Source organism: Plasmodium coatneyi, chromosome 12 (assembly GCF_001680005.1).
Source record: "Plasmodium coatneyi strain Hackeri chromosome 12, complete sequence".
Lineage (NCBI taxonomy): Eukaryota > Apicomplexa > Aconoidasida > Haemosporida > Plasmodiidae > Plasmodium > Plasmodium coatneyi.
In genome coordinates, this window is record NC_033567.1 from 4,705,662 (window position 1) to 4,720,896 (window position 15,235).

Below are 15,235 nucleotides of genomic sequence, written 5' to 3' on the forward strand. Positions count from 1 at the left end.
TAACTGTGCCTATGGTTGTGTCTAGGGTGGTGTTGCGGCAATGCTTATCAATGTTGCCCTTCCTGCGGCTACTATTTTGCTACTATTTCGCTGCTACTATGTTGCTGCTTATTTGTTCCCCCCTTTTTGTGCGATTTTCTCGGCCTGGGTTACTTGCCTCCTTCCCTTCTTCCCTTTCGGTCTTTTAGAAGTCAATCTCCTTCTGCACCTTTCGCCCCTTCGTCGTTTCGCTGTTATCGCTACGTTCTCTTCGCCAATCACCACTTTGTACGTTCACCTCTCTTCGCTCCTTCCTGTCCTTGAGAAACGGTGCCTCAATGTGCTTATCCCGTGTACGCAAGTTGGCCCAGCTTCACTCCAAAGTTCGCTTAGTTGTTCGTTGGGTTGTGCATGCACTTGTTCACATACATATGCAAGCGTAAATATATGTGCCTACATACCGTGCGGCTGTGGTGTGAAGGCGCTCAGTGCTAAGTATGGCTGCTCTCCTTAAGCATTAACCTAATACGGGTGGGTGAGCGCAGAGCGTGCACGCACGCTGGGTGTACGACCTAGGTGTAACGCAAGTGAAAGTACATGCAACCTTGGAGGAACATACGCGAATACGCATATGCATATGCATAATGTTGGGAATGCGTTTTTTCGCAAGGGGGACTTAACGAATGGGGAAAAATTATGGGATGGTAAGTGGGAAGAAAGAAAAGAACTGCGAAGCGAAAAATGAGAAATGAACGAGCAATGAATGAGCAATGGATGAGCAATGAATGATGAATGGTTGAGGAACGAAAATGAGAGATGCCAAAAGCGCAAACACGAATTCGGAAAAAAAAAAAAAAAAAAAAAAAAAAGAACAAAAGTTAAAAGCTTTTGCGCATATTGTTATAAACGGGAACCACGAAGATATAGCTTGTCCCTTAATTTTATTTTCTCATTTTTAAAAAGGAGGGCTTGTTTTTAAAAGGCAATGCGGATACTTCAATGTGCCATATATACATACGCGTATGCACAAATTAATGTATGTACCTTCGCACCTTGGTACGTATGGATACGCGCCGAGTAAAGGGACTCCTGCGCGTTATTCTTGTATACGCTCACATACGTATGTAGTGTTTTTGGAAAAAGGGATTTGCAAAGTCACTGCAAAGGCAATGAACTCAATTGCTTGTGCATTGCATGAGCAAAAAAATTAAGGGGGCCATGCATACATGTTAAAAAAAAAATATATATATTTAAAGTAATTTATTGGGCGAATAATGCATCAAAAAATAAGCAAATAAATGAGGGGGAAAAGATGAAGAAGCGGAAAAGAAAGGATAAAACAAGCGGGAAGGAACGTAAATTTGTTCACATGGAAAAAATGCAATTAAGCAAAGGAGGTTGCGCGAAGTTTTGCGCAGTTTCCCGAAGCTTCGTAAAAAATTCATTTAAATAAGATGTCTTTCACCTTTCTTTTTGCGAGGCTCTTTTTTTTTTTTTTTTTTTTTTTTTTCCCTTTGTGCAACACGCATAAGCGGAAAAGCAGGGAATGTAGCATCATGGAGAGAGCAAAAGTTGTTCCTTTAAAAGGTATATTTGTATATCCATATGTGTGAGACAAGAGTTTTTAAAAGGTTTCTGTGTATAACATTACCGTTATGGGCATATGCTCATCTTTGCCTTTTTCGAGGGAATGTGATTCTTCCCTTATGATGACCAAATGGGGGAGGGGAATTTTTTGCAAATGGTTATGTGCTTAACTTCTCTGGCCAAGGGGAAGGTGCAGAAAATGGCGAGCGAATACTCCAGTAACACGCAAAGGAGCACATGTTTTGTTGCACGAGAAAGTTGCAACATTTTTTATCAATTTAGAGGAAATATAGAAGGAAGCATTTCCGCAATTATGTGGATGTGCATGCACGGATGTGTGATCAAGCTGATAGGAGAGCGAAAAAAAAGAAAAAAAATTTGGTGTGCATCTTCGTTTCCCCCCCAAGTGGGTCGTAGTTCCACTCCACTATGTTTCCACAAGTTGTGTGTATACCAGGCGAGGTGACAAAAAGGGTGGTTTGCAAAATGAACGTAAAAAAAAGTAACCTCGAAGATGCTAAAATAGGCCTAATGGTAAATTGCGCAGTGGGAGATGTGAGGCTCATAGTAGGTGATCGTTGATGAAACGGAAAAGGGACAGAAAAAATGGGGACTTACACATGAGTGTATATATGTTTATGTGTTTGTCCCTGTGGATGGAGGTCATCGCATTGGATAAACGCTTTGGTGAGTAAATGCACAGTGGAGGAGGGACGAAAAGAAAGAGTTACTGCTGAGAACATTGAGTTCTTTGTACACCAGGGGAAAGACAAATGAGTGAATATATTGCCGTGTTCCCCACTGTTTAAGAACAATTCAAAATGCTACTGTTTCTACAGAGCACCTTCCTTTTAAGAGAATATCAGGGTGTAAAAGGCTGATCTGGCCTGGATTCGACGCCGTAGTTTTATGTCGTCTCGCCTAATCATCCACCGTTTTGTGCATTCCACCGAAATATATGTGAATGTGTTTGCAGTGTGAACTGCAGGACTGGGTATGTGGGGCCCGGGTTAAGGACCGCACATGAGTGGGGGGCGAAAAATATGTTCCCGGTGGCGAACGAAAATAGTTCTCGGTAAGCATTACCCAGCCGTATATATGACACATTCGAATTTACTTATGCTAGGTGGCGAAGAAAGAATAAATAAATAAACTGTAAAGGTTTTGACCAGATGGAGTACCACAGGTGTACATGTAGCTTCTACTACATGTTGGCACTTCCTCGTGACTATGGTCAGAAGGATTTCCCCATTCCACACGTGGAAGGACTGTAGTTCCGTGCAGGCTCCCCTGTGCGGGGTTATGTCAGGCTTAGAAGGGGGGAAATTAAGTGAAAAATTGCCACAAAATGGCAAATAGGAAGTACGCTTCAGCTAGGATTGGCTCGCAAGGTCCTCCTGAAAATGTGCGACAAACTATTCATTTGTATTTTTGGTTATTATCAAATGGGCTACCATCACATGCTTTATGGGCGCCTGGTGCAGGTCGAAACTGAACAGGTTACGCTGTAAAAAGAAAAAAACGATAAAATAAAAAAAAAATATGATAAAAGGAGCCAGCACATTTAAGCCCCTTCTATGACGGGTGCTAGCTTATCTGGGGACAGAATTGAAAAAGAAAAAAATGGGAAAAGAACTTCTACTCCAATCTGTGCATGTACGTGTATCATGCTAGGTGTACAGGCGCAGTTTAACTTCATTTCTTATTTGCCTTTTTACGGGGCGTTTTAAAAATGAGAAGTTTGTCCCAAGAAATTAAGTCCTGCCCCTCTTTTTTCTAGCCTTTCCTCATTCGATCGAGAAGAAGAAAAAAAAAAATATATATAAATAAAGGACGCAGATTCGGAAAGCCAAGATGAATTCGTTAAAATCACCCAACGCCCGAGTGCAGGGCACTACCCACGAGGCGGCCAGTAGCAAACTGTTACACAAAAAAGGGGGAAAAAAGAAATAACAAAAAAATAAAATGCAAGACAAGCGAGCTAGAAAAAGCATGCTCTGGTTTAAGAGACCACCAAATGATATACTCTCCTGCGGTGTGCATAGGTTCCACCGCTGCACACACAACCATATAGACATGTGAGGTGTGTATTTCCTCCCCCCCATTCTTCCCTCAGTTCCGCCGTCAATCTAGGATATTACTCGGACCCGTTCTTAAAATATTTTGTCAAAAGGGTAGAGAAAAGGAGTCCACTCATAAATAGGGGTTTGTGAATAAAAGCGTTTGCAAAATTGAGGCGCGTTAAGATATTTCTTTCGGACGCATTAACGTGTGCAGTTGATGCAGACGGGTTGTCGCATGAATGTTTATAGAGCAAGTGACGTCAGGGAAGTAGGCCAGCCGGCTAGGGGGTCCTTTTCCCAGCTTAGCTGACCACGTCCTTTTCTACAACTTTTGCGTCCGTTATTGTAGATTGTTGTATATCCCGTTCTGTTAATTTATCTATCTACCGTTTTTTCTTTTCTGCCCTTTTGAAAGGCTATTACGCCCGCGTTGCTGCTATGAGGCAGTACATTGAGCTCTTTTTCAAGTCCCTAAAGGAGGTAATTGACGGAGCAACAAAATCGGATTCATTGAGGTGGTGCTGAGTGCATGCGTATATTTCTACTCCACCATGTGCATAAACGTCCCCACGAATTGGACACCCCTTTCAGGAGGAACCCGTTCAGGTAGTGAATATCGGAGCCGGTTTGGACACCACCTTCTTTTGGATAAGTGTAAGGGGGAAACGAATTAAAATAAAAAGCACAAAATGGAAATGAGCTAAAGCGCTTTCGAACTGCCAAATAACAAAATCTTGTACCATTTGTTCTCACCCACAGGAACGACAGAAAAATGCGACCTATTACGAAATAGATTTCCATGAACTGCTGCGGGAAAAGGCGAACATAATAAACCACGTCGATGAGTTGAAGGCCTTTCTAAAGGGAGTTGATCAGGGCGACGTAGAAAGCAAAGCTAACATGGGGGCAGATCTCATCAATTGCGCAAACTACAAAATGCTTTCCTTGGACCTGAACAACTCGACACTCCTGGAGAAGCACCTAACAAGTTGTGGGTTCGACTTTTCGATCCCCACTTTGTTCATTTGCGAGTGCGTATTAATTTATTTGGAGGTATCTAGCAGCGACAGTTTAATAAAAACGTTGGCTGGCCTTATGAAAGGCACCTCATGCATGTTGGTGTACGAACAGGTACCTCGATGAGTGGTGAGAGAAACGGCGAACTGATCGCTCAGCGGAAGAGGCAACTTTTCGAGATGTATTAATCCGCCGAATTATCATTTCTCCCCCCCTACACACCATCCTATGTTCCCTGTTTCCCTTCCCTTGCAAGGTTAACCCAGACACCGCCTTCGGAAAGGTGATGATAAGCAATTTTAGCCAAAGAGGTATAGAACTGAAAAGCATCTTCCAGTACGACAATTTGGAAAAGCAACTTTGCAGATTCAAGTCCCTGGGATGGAGTCATGTCTACATAAGTGACATGAACGAAATTTACGATTATCACTTAAATTTGGATGAAAAAAAAAAAATTGAAAAAATTGAAATGTTTGATGAGTTTGAAGAATGGAGGTTATTACAGAACCATTACTTCATCCTCGTTGCGTTTAGTGCTTCCCAACATTTGAGCACGAATGGATTGTATGTTTTTTTAAAGAACATAAAGGAAGGATTGGGAGGATCTTCTCCAAATGGGTGAGCGACACTTACAGTACGTGTTGTGGTGTCATATGTTTAGTGTTAACCGCTCGGTTGTCTTTCCCTCCGTGAAATGTTGCCCACTGCATCGCTTCTCTGTTTTTTAGTGTCCCTCCTGTTATCCGCTATACGGATAGATAAAACTACACCTGCTTATCATGCGAAACTCGTTCCCGTGTAAATGTACCAACACGGTGGGCACACCTATTCGTTTTGGCATTATTTGTATTTATGTACCACGTGGCAGGTTATGCTGAAAAGATGCTCACCGTCAAAAGGGCAGCACAATTTTGAGGGGGCAAAATATGAATGTTCGAATTCGACCAAACAGGGATTACATATGTGCACGGTCTTAGCACGGTGCTTAGCACACGCGACGGGTTAAATGGTACACAAGTTACAGCGTTATATTGCGCTTTATTTCACTTGGTTGTTTTTTCTTTTTTTCGCTTGGATGGGTTATCGAAAGGATAAATTTTCATGCTGTCGTCTGCACATCAGCAGTCTCAGTGGGAACAACTGGGTACGTAAAAATGGAAAAAAATATATTACAAATGGGTATCTTTTCCCATTGAGTGCGTGCATATTCGCATACTTGTCACTGAGCACTTACACGCCTTGTGCGTACTTCATGGTGAAATTCGGTGCGGCGTGTAAGTGAAACGTCAGCGTGAAATTTTGCGTCAAGTTTAAAATGAACTGCTTCTCGCGGCGAAGGCTTCCTGCCGTATGTCAAACGGGAAAAGAAGTATATATTTATGCATGTATGTATGTATTATGTATGCATTTTTTCGCGCGCACGAATGGAAGGAAAAAAAATGTGCAATACAAAAGGGAGGTAAATTAAGTAAACACAGAGAAGAAAAAACGCGCCTACAATATTCGTTATCCGTTCGAGAATTTTTCGTTTTTAATTTACCTCTTTGTTTATGAACAAGTGTGGATTTTCCTCCCATATGAGCATTCTCGCATTGTTGCATTGTTCCTTGCCACACTTTGATATTCCCCCCCTACCCATGTTGACCTCCCCATGTTAACAGCGCAAGTGTGAAGGATTGAGGAGAGGGTTACCATTATAGCACACTGGCGAGTGCCCCCTTGACAGAGAATTATGTCATTTGAACACCCCTCTCCCATCCGCAGCTAAAAAAAAACTTGTGCCAACCATGTTTATTTTCGAAAGCGCGCAACACTACTTCAACTTCTTCCGGAACTTCAATGGATGCTACACAGATAACAAGCTGCTGAAATATTTTTTCAAAAAGAGTTACAACAACTGGTTTAATGACCCGAGTCAGTACAACTACTACTTTATTTCGTACTATGCAGTGGCAATTTCTTTTTCCGTCTTGATGAGGAATTTGCTATTCAACCCAGACGTTCATTTTAGGAGACAGGACAAGAGAAGAAACATTGTGGATCGTTACCAGCATCATGCGTACTCAGTTCCCTACTACAACCACTGGTTAAGAAATTTTAGCCAGTCTTTTAAGGCCTCCCTGATAGACAACGAACCAGATTACCAGGATGAGGACCCTATGAATATTCGCCCCAAGCGGGTTCAGTTTTACGGAAGGTTCCCATTTTTCTTTGAGGTCCCAAAGTACGGCGTCGATGACCCATATTATGAGAAGAATTCGCATAAGTACATGCAGAAGTATTATGAGAGCATTGGATATGTGAAGCCGAGTGAGCCGCTGGAGGTTTAAGTCGCCAAGGGGGAGTAGAAGTGGAAGATGACGAAGAAAGGACAAAATTTGCCCCCCCGGTGGTGCCAAATAAATGTGTTTGAAAACGTTCGGGCGCTCGCACACGGCGCCTCCTTTTTTTTCCTTTTTTTTTCACCCGCTCGATGGGGACAAAATTTAAGACACCCATTTGTGGTGCACTTGTAGCTTCTCCCCGTTTTATGGCTAACAAATGGATTTCCCTTTTAACCTCATACGTGATGTTTTTTTTAAAAAAGTTTACGCATCCCAATTGGTACTTTCAACAAATTGGTAAAGGCGTGAGGATGGAGTGTCCCCTTTCCGGGGACGAATGTGTACCAAAAAACAAAATGACAACGTTGTTTCTTGCATAGTGAAAAAAACATACCAGCATTAACTACCTATTTGTGAAAAAAATAGAAAAATAGACCCTTCGTAGTGGTATGACTGTGTTCCCATTTTGTCCTATCTATGTGCAAGCGCCGAGCGGCCACGTGTCAACCGTCGCTCGTTTTGCGCGAACGGGGAGGTAGCGAAAAGTGGACTTATCATTTAAAAAGCGACGCCTTCTCTGTAATGAGATGAAGTTTATTTAAAAGGTAAGCGATTTTTTCCCTCATTTATTCGTGAAAGTGTTTAAAAAAAAAAAAAAAAAAAAAAAATGTCTGTACGTGTATGCATATATGACTTTGCGCATATACAGTTTCGTGCATATGGCGCCAGGGTGTGATAAATAGCTCGTTCCTATGAGCATTTAACAAAATTATAAATCTTAAAAATTATGTCTTAATTTTTCGTTAATAATCTCTCTAAAGTGATATGATTAAAGGAGGAGGGGGGAGATGACAATAATGTTTTGTCGTGCGTGTGTGTGTGTGGTGATGGCGTGTGCTGATGATGGGCTTCTCACCACGTGAGGGTTGGTGCGGGTGCTAATTGGACGTGCGTTCTGGATGAATGGGTACAAGTTGCTATAAAAATCAGGCTAGCAGTTGTACGCTCGTACAACACTGATCGCATGGCGTTGCATGCGCCTTCCTTGTGGCCTTCCATTCTTTCTCACCCTATCTGCGTTTATTTCTCCCCATTTTTTTTTTTTTTTGATTTCCTTTTACGCGGGAGACGCTCACAAAAAGGAGTTCGTTTTTTCCTTCACCTTGTTGCTGTGATATTGCTGCGGGTTATAATCACAAGCATAATTATTTTCTTGTGCAGAAAGTTGGTGTGTTGGTGTGTTGGTGAGTCGGTGAGTCGGTTGGTAGGAAACGCTCTGCGAATTAGGGTTCTCGTACATCTGGGACTGTAGGTTTAGCTTCACGTTTGGCGTGACGCTACTTAAAAGGTTTTTGTGCAACGCTGTTGTCTATATTTTGGTTAATGCTATTTACGGTGGTATTTTTTTTGCGACGCTGTTTGTCTATATTTTGGTTAATGTTATTTACGGCGATATTTTTTTGCTCCTGTACTTTGTGAGTTATTTAAATTTTCGTTTTTTGCGTTTTCTGCCATTCGGTTTGTCATGCAGTCCGTTGGGCGGCCATTCAAATGGTCGCCGATAAGGTCGCTCTTTTGGTCGCTCATTTGATCGCTCATCTGGCTATTTAGGTTGTCAGTTAAGTAGAGGCTTCGGAGGCTACTGTAGTAGTTAACTAATTTGTTGTTCGGAAGGTTGTTTTTTTGGGGGGAATTCTTGGGAAGGTGGTTTATATCCGTTTGGCTGTTCTCTAGTTGGCTATCAAACTGAGCGTTGTCAAAGTTGGCACTATCGAAGCGGTCCCTATCATACTCAGAGCTATGCATCAGAGCGCTATCGAACAGGACACTATCGAAGTAGGCATCCTCGAAGTTGGTATTATGGAAGTTGGATTTACGGTAGTTGGCGCTGTTCTCTAGGTGATCCCTATTTATAACCCAATCGTTGATCGCGTCTTCTTTCACCTTATCCTCCTTGATGAGATCTTCGCTGAAGATATATTTGTTCATTCGGTCTTCGTTAGGCTGCTCCTCGTTTATTTTCCCACCCTTCAGTATCACCCCCTTGAGTAACCCTTCGTGTAGCAGACCATTATTTATTCGGTTGTGACCCACAAGTGCGTTGTGATCCCCATTATTTTTACGATTCTGAATAGCGCTGATATTGGTGCTTGCCGTGGTGCCTGCTGTGGTGCCTACCGTGGTGCTTGCCCTGGTGCCTGTCCTGGTGCCTGCCCTGGTGTTTGCCCTGGTGGCGGGGGTAGATGTTGCGGTGCTGGTGGTAGTAATGCCACTGCTATTCAATTTAAAATAATTATTTATCACGTATTCATTTATTTCTACATTTGCTTCTGTGGGAATACTGTTTAAACTCATAACCTCATCTGTTCTGTTTGTTTGCTTGGTTCTCCTTGTTCGTTTGTTTGTTGTGTTTGTTTGTTTTGCTGTGTTTGTTTGTTTTGTTGTGTTTGTTTGTTTCGTTGTGTTTGTTTGTTTCGTTGTGTTTGTTTGTTTCGTTGTGTTTGTTCGCTTTGTTGTGTTTGTGGTATTTGTTGTGTTTGTTTTGCTTGTTGTGTTTGTTGTGTTTGTTCTCCTTGTTCGTTTTTTTGGGAGGTTGTTACCATCGTTTAGGAGAGTGTTGTCTTCTTTGGTGAGATTATCTTTTGAGTACCTTTTTTTTTCGAGCGAGTTCGTTTGGCTCCTGGTTATCATTTTTGTTGGCATTATTTTGGGCAGTTCACCGTTTTGAGCATTTCTGTGATCCAGGGGGGAAGAGCAAGACGGGAGGGGGCTGTTGTTCTTTCTAACGGTTGAGTCGTTTAAACTTACGTTTTGCATGTTGTTTATGAGGTTACCATTGGGAATATGGCTGCTGATTAGGTTGGTCCCCTTTTTGTTACATCCGGGGGGTGGCAATTATTGAGGTAATTTTGCTGCGGGTTCATGTTGTCACTTGATTTGACATCGCTCTTGCGGGATTGTTGTCGTCGGTTGTTGGGGTACGCATTTTTCGTGTTTGCACCACGCGTGTTTGCATCCTTCACCTGTTGGACCTGCACGGTTCGCTTGTTCGCACCGACCTTTGGCTTCCTCATCTCACTGTTGTTCACCGAATTGTGCTGAGCCAGTGCACACTGTGTCGACGACATTCCATTGTACAAAGATGTCAACGAAGTGAGGTACAAATTAGGGTTCAAAAGGATGTTTCCATTACAGTTCTTGTCACTAGTATGGCCATTTTCATTCGATGCGTTAGACAAATTTGACATGTTCAAAATGTCGGATATTTTGGGAAGATTCATTGTCTTCATAGCATTTAGGTATTTATTTTTCAGCTCCTCCAATTCCTGGTAGGACGGGATGATTCCTGGGACAAGGTCCCTGTTTTGCGAAGTACTAGGGATGTTCACTGTTCTACTTGCTGGCATAGATGCATGCTTATTTGCACGCTTATTTGCACGCTTATTTGCATGCTTATTTGCGTGCTTACTTGTGTCCATCTCCTGGTAGGAATCGCCTGACTCGTTCAGCATGTTTTTTCCATACTTCTGCTTACCCTGTCTGGCCATATTATCCTTAACGCATGAATAGCATTTTAAATTGGCATGGTTTGCATTCACGTTGTTGTTTGCGAAATACTCACTTGTTGATCCCTGGTTGTTACTACTGCAGCTGCGTCTAGTGTTGTATTTTGTTATTCCGTTTCCTTGTGTGTACTGGTTTCCACTGCTACTGAGACTATTGAGATGCGTCTCGTCGGAGCCTTTCGTGTTGTATATGCACTGTCCATCGTTACTGTTGGAGCTGGAGTTCTCCCCTTTCAAATGGCTGTTTTGGTTAAAACAGAAGAACAGGTTGTTTGCAAAGTCGACAGCCTGGTTGTTTGGCGGCCTCGAAGCGTTAACTGGCTTGCTATTCTTGTACAAGGCATTTAAACTGGCAACTAATTCCTTCGCCACTTCGCGCAGCTTTGCCAAATTGACGGCTGTCCCGCTTTCGGGCGTCAAGGCATTTGCTGCATGTAACTCCTTCTCGACGAGTTCCACAATTTCGATAAGCTCATCATTGAACTCCTGCAAGTTCACTGAGTCCTTGTCATCGCAGGCTGAAGAATACATATTGTAGTACTGCTTCAGGGTGTCGAAGTCGACTTTGTTGTGGTCAAGGTCTTGATTGTCCCTGCTGTCGTTCCCACCACTGTCGTTTCCACCACCCTGGCTACCGTCACCACTGCCGTTACCACTGCTACTGCTGCTGTTGTTGTTCTTCTTGGAGTTCTCCTTGGCATTTAAATTATTAAGTTTTATCCGTTCCTCTATCGGTATAGTGTCTATCAGAAAATCAAAAATGTCTCTTTTGCAAGCAGCGCAAATCACGTCCTGTCTTTGCAGTGTTCTTCGTTTGCTTTCTTCTGTATACTTCCACGCATTCTTAGTCATCTCCATAATGAAGAGCTCACAAGCTTTGGCCAAAAGAACAGGGGTGTCTGCTGAAATCATCTGATTACTTTTTATTTCATCGTCTTCCTTCATAATTTTTTTAATTCTAGAAATGGGTAAATTATGGGTTTTTAAATCTTCGGTACCCATATTTGAAATTTCGTCTAGCTGGTTTCTCCAAAAGGTCTCAACCTCATCATCCTTATCGTTTTTTACATTCATATCTATATATATCGCGGTTACAAAGGAAAGAAAAAAAAAAAAAAAAAAAGGAAAAAGAAAAAAACGGAGAAATATTCGAACACACGGCGACTGGCCCACCAGGTTAAACAATCAAAGCTTCCTCACACACTACGACTTAGTAAGTGTGCGAAAAAATTAATTCGTTAATAATTGGTAGAGCGAAATGTTAAGAATAGAACTGCATTCGCAATTTGCATTTGCAATTTGCCTTTGCAATTTGTATATGCTGGAACTTGCGTGATGGCTATCTCGACTTCAGGTCGCCCTTTTACATTTATGTACACTTCGGAAGTAGTGAGTAATAATGTATGGGGTTGTAAAAACAAGGCGGCTTAGAAAATCGACCTAGGCCTTGTTAACAAAAAGGGGAGAAAACGAAAAATAATATTACAATTTTGGAGGAAACAATGTGCCACAGTAATGTGTGCTGAACAAGTATGCACTTGGATATATGCATGTATGGTGTCTTTCACAACTATGTCTTGGGTGGATTCATAAAATCTGTTAAACAGTTAACCATTCGGGAAGGAAGGGCGTCCTCTACTTCTACCTGATGGTCATTCTGGGATTTACAACTATTTGGACAGTTTGAAAATGTACACAAATGCGTCTTCCCCTGTTGGGGGGTTGTTACTCAGTGGAATGTGATGTTAACGCTATAGTCTGGCCATGTGAAGGACCACGAGTGCGTGATGCTTCTCCTCTGTTCTACTACTTTTACAACACTTCTGTTTGTTTAATTCCAGACCGCTGTGAGGAGCTTAGTAGAATTACTCTAGAAGAAAAACTTCACTAACATGTGGAAAAAGAAAAAAGAGGGAAAGGGGGGGGCAAGGCAAAAAGTGTACATAAATGTTTAATCCTCCAAGCGACTATTGGGGAACAGCGCCACACAAGTACAAATGGAGTGCGTTTCCCCACTACTGTTCCGATTTTCCATTTTTTCTTTTTTCTTTTTTGCCCCCTTTCTGTCCTTTTCCACGCTCCCTCTCTACCACTTTTGCATGATCAAGCAAGAAAATTGTGTGGAAAAAAAAAAAAAAAACATGCAAACAAAGAAGCGTGCGGATAAGTGGAGATGCGAAAGGGTTGTACAAACAAGTAATGCAAGTGTTCACTATAATTTAGCGACCAGGAGGACTTTTAAAAAATTAGGAGGAATGACTTATCCACTGGTACGTGCAGACCGTACGCACAGGTACGCGCAAAGAGTACTCCAAAGGGTGCCCCCAGAGGGTGTGTACGCACATGCACATGTGACGGAGCGAAATAGAAATGTTCCACTGCCAAAGTACTTGTGCATTATCCCATTAAACAGAAAAAAAAAAAAGAATAAATACACAACACTTGTAATTTTCCTCATACACCCACGTCCGCATTAGGCCAACGCGCAAGCATGGGAATGTAAACTAATTCGTCGCGCATTTACAAACGGGTGACTATATTAAAGGACACATGTGAATTAAAACTGAACATTAGAATACATATCACTGCACTTTTAAAGAAAACAAAGGGGTAAAAATATTCGATGTGGTGGGAATTTCCACGTGGAATTATCACTGTAAAGGGGGAAAACCGTTAAGCTTATCCCCCCTGCATAAGGCGGGCGCAGGTAGCTTATACCCACGGATGTGCCTCTATGGGAAAATAGATATGCAAAATTAAAGCTACGGGTGAAGAAGAAGAAAAAAAAAAACAATTGCGTAACGGGTAAAATACGGAGCAACTGAGGGTAGCGTGGTAGGACAGAACTTGTGTACATATGTGCACAGATGCATACGTATATTCGGAATTATTTAAATCCGTTTGTGCACATTTGGACAGGCACTTTGTAATTATATATGCGTCTTACCGGTACAGCAGAATTTCTTGGCGAGGAGGAAAAAGGGGGGATTTCGTTATAAAAATATATAGAGCCTTATAAAAAGGCGTGATACAAGTAGGGGTACGAAATTACGTACACACACAAAATGTGGAAAATATATATCTGTGCGTTCATCATACACACATGAACGTCTGTGTAACACTTCGTTTGAAACAAGTTACAAGGGATGATGCATGAAAATTTTATGTACTTCTTTTTCAAAATTACTGAAGAAGATTTTATGCATTTTTTTACAGAAAAGGTAAACAGAAAAAAAAAAAAGTGGTGTATTCTTCAGGCGATTCGTGGTAAACTGCTGCTTCTATGTTAGCAGCGTAAATGGGGTATGTAGAAAAAATTTCCCTTTTCCCTTCTTCTCTTTTTTACTTAAGCCATTAGCATTTAGGCTATACCATCGGGCATCATGGAAGATAAGTGGAATGTAGGGGAAATTGTTGGTATATTCCGGAATTTTTGAGTAAATTTCCTTTTTGTGGTTATTTTGAATTTTTTTCAATTTTCTGAATTTTCCAATTTTGCCGAATTGGCTGGATATTTGTTTGCTCACAAGTTGTTCTATGTCACTTGCAGGTATTCCACTTGGCGCCAGTTTGTGGGATTTAATTTTTTTTCACTTTCCCCTTTTTCCTAATTCTTGCATCAATAAAATCGAACGAATTGGCATAAAAAAGAAAAAGGGCAAAAAAAAAAAGAAAAAAAAAGGAAGAACACAAAGCGTAAAGCGCTGTTTTGAAAAAATATACACATGTATGTGATGTTACATGTACATTTCACATATCGACATCTTCACACTTGTAAATAATTAAAAGAGAAAAAATTGAAAAAGAATTAGGCCATGTGTAAAAGCGGGTTTTGCTTTCTCTCTATTGCTTATTTTTACATTTGCACTTTTCTCATGTGTATACATGTATATACGCGTACTCTTTAGTTTGCGCGTCCACGTTCACATAAGTGAAAAAAAGAAAAAATAACATAATAATAAAACGAAAAAAAATAGAAGTTCGGAAAAATAGCGAAAAAGTACAAGTACAGAAAATGGTAAAGAATCACGTGAAAAAAAAAAGTATGTTTGTACGCGCATGCATGTACATGTGACACGAAATTTTTCTTCAACATTCAGACAAACAGAAAAGAACTTCAGAATTTTCATGTAGAGGAAACTTTTTCCTCCTTTTATCGTTTTTCTGCTTTTGTAGAGGAGGAAGTCGTTTTTATTTCATTACTTTGAAAGAAAAAGCAAGCGTAAATAAATTAAAAAAATGAAAGAACTGAGGTGAAATGAACATAAAAATAGAAGTGCCGTTGGGAAGAGAAACATTGCTCCTTCTTCACGCCCAAAAAGTTGGGACGTGAAATAGCATTCTTTCGTATGAGTGCGCTTCTTAAGAAATAAACCTGATTGGTTGTCCGTTCGTCGGTTCGCCTATTGGCATGTACCATATTTTACTTATTATTTGCTTCTACCGATTGGTGATCCTATAGCGACGCTGCGTACACTAAAAGTGTACGCGAAATTGTACGCAAAAATGTACTCAAAAGTGTACGCGAAATTGTACGCGAAATTGTACGCAAAAGTGTACGCAAAAATGTACGCAAACTCGCACACCAAAACTGGGCACAAGTTTCTTCCCCGCGCTTCTTTCGTATGCACTACACATACAAAGCTACAACAAAAAAAAAAAAGAAAAAGAAAAAAAACTAAGTTGCATTTACGCGCGA

At 41.2% G+C, this 15,235-nt stretch overlaps 4 protein-coding genes across 4 annotated transcripts; 2 read left to right on the plus strand and 2 right to left on the minus strand.

The window, feature by feature from the left end:
• Positions 1 to 3,082: 3,082 nt before the first annotated feature.
• Positions 3,083 to 5,268, plus strand: PCOAH_00047200 (Leucine carboxyl methyltransferase; the record flags this gene model as incomplete). Its single annotated transcript, XM_020061504.1, has 6 exons — positions 3,083 to 3,488; positions 3,683 to 3,771; positions 4,045 to 4,109; positions 4,221 to 4,283; positions 4,389 to 4,760; positions 4,903 to 5,268. 6 exons carry the CDS (start codon positions 3,421 to 3,423, stop codon positions 5,266 to 5,268), a joined length of 1,023 nt encoding a protein of 340 aa, XP_019916907.1.
• A 1,165-nt stretch (positions 5,269 to 6,433) lies between these two features.
• Positions 6,434 to 6,976, plus strand: PCOAH_00047210 (Uncharacterized protein; the record flags this gene model as incomplete). The annotated part of the gene is made up of 1 exon (XM_020061505.1): positions 6,434 to 6,976. One exon carries the CDS (start codon positions 6,434 to 6,436, stop codon positions 6,974 to 6,976), a length of 543 nt encoding a protein of 180 aa, XP_019916602.1.
• A 1,126-nt stretch (positions 6,977 to 8,102) lies between these two features.
• PCOAH_00047220 (Histone-like transcription factor) lies at positions 8,103 to 9,787 on the minus strand (the record flags this gene model as incomplete). Its single annotated transcript, XM_020061506.1, has 2 exons — positions 8,103 to 8,332; positions 8,443 to 9,787. 2 exons carry the CDS (start codon positions 9,785 to 9,787, stop codon positions 8,103 to 8,105), a joined length of 1,575 nt encoding a protein of 524 aa, XP_019916410.1.
• A 38-nt stretch (positions 9,788 to 9,825) lies between these two features.
• On the minus strand, positions 9,826 to 11,610 carry PCOAH_00047230 (Uncharacterized protein; the record flags this gene model as incomplete). Its single annotated transcript, XM_020061507.1, has 1 exon — positions 9,826 to 11,610. The coding sequence occupies one exon, from the start codon at positions 11,608 to 11,610 to the stop codon at positions 9,826 to 9,828; it is 1,785 nt and encodes a 594-aa protein (XP_019916152.1).
• Between the last annotated feature and the right edge of the window lie 3,625 nt (positions 11,611 to 15,235).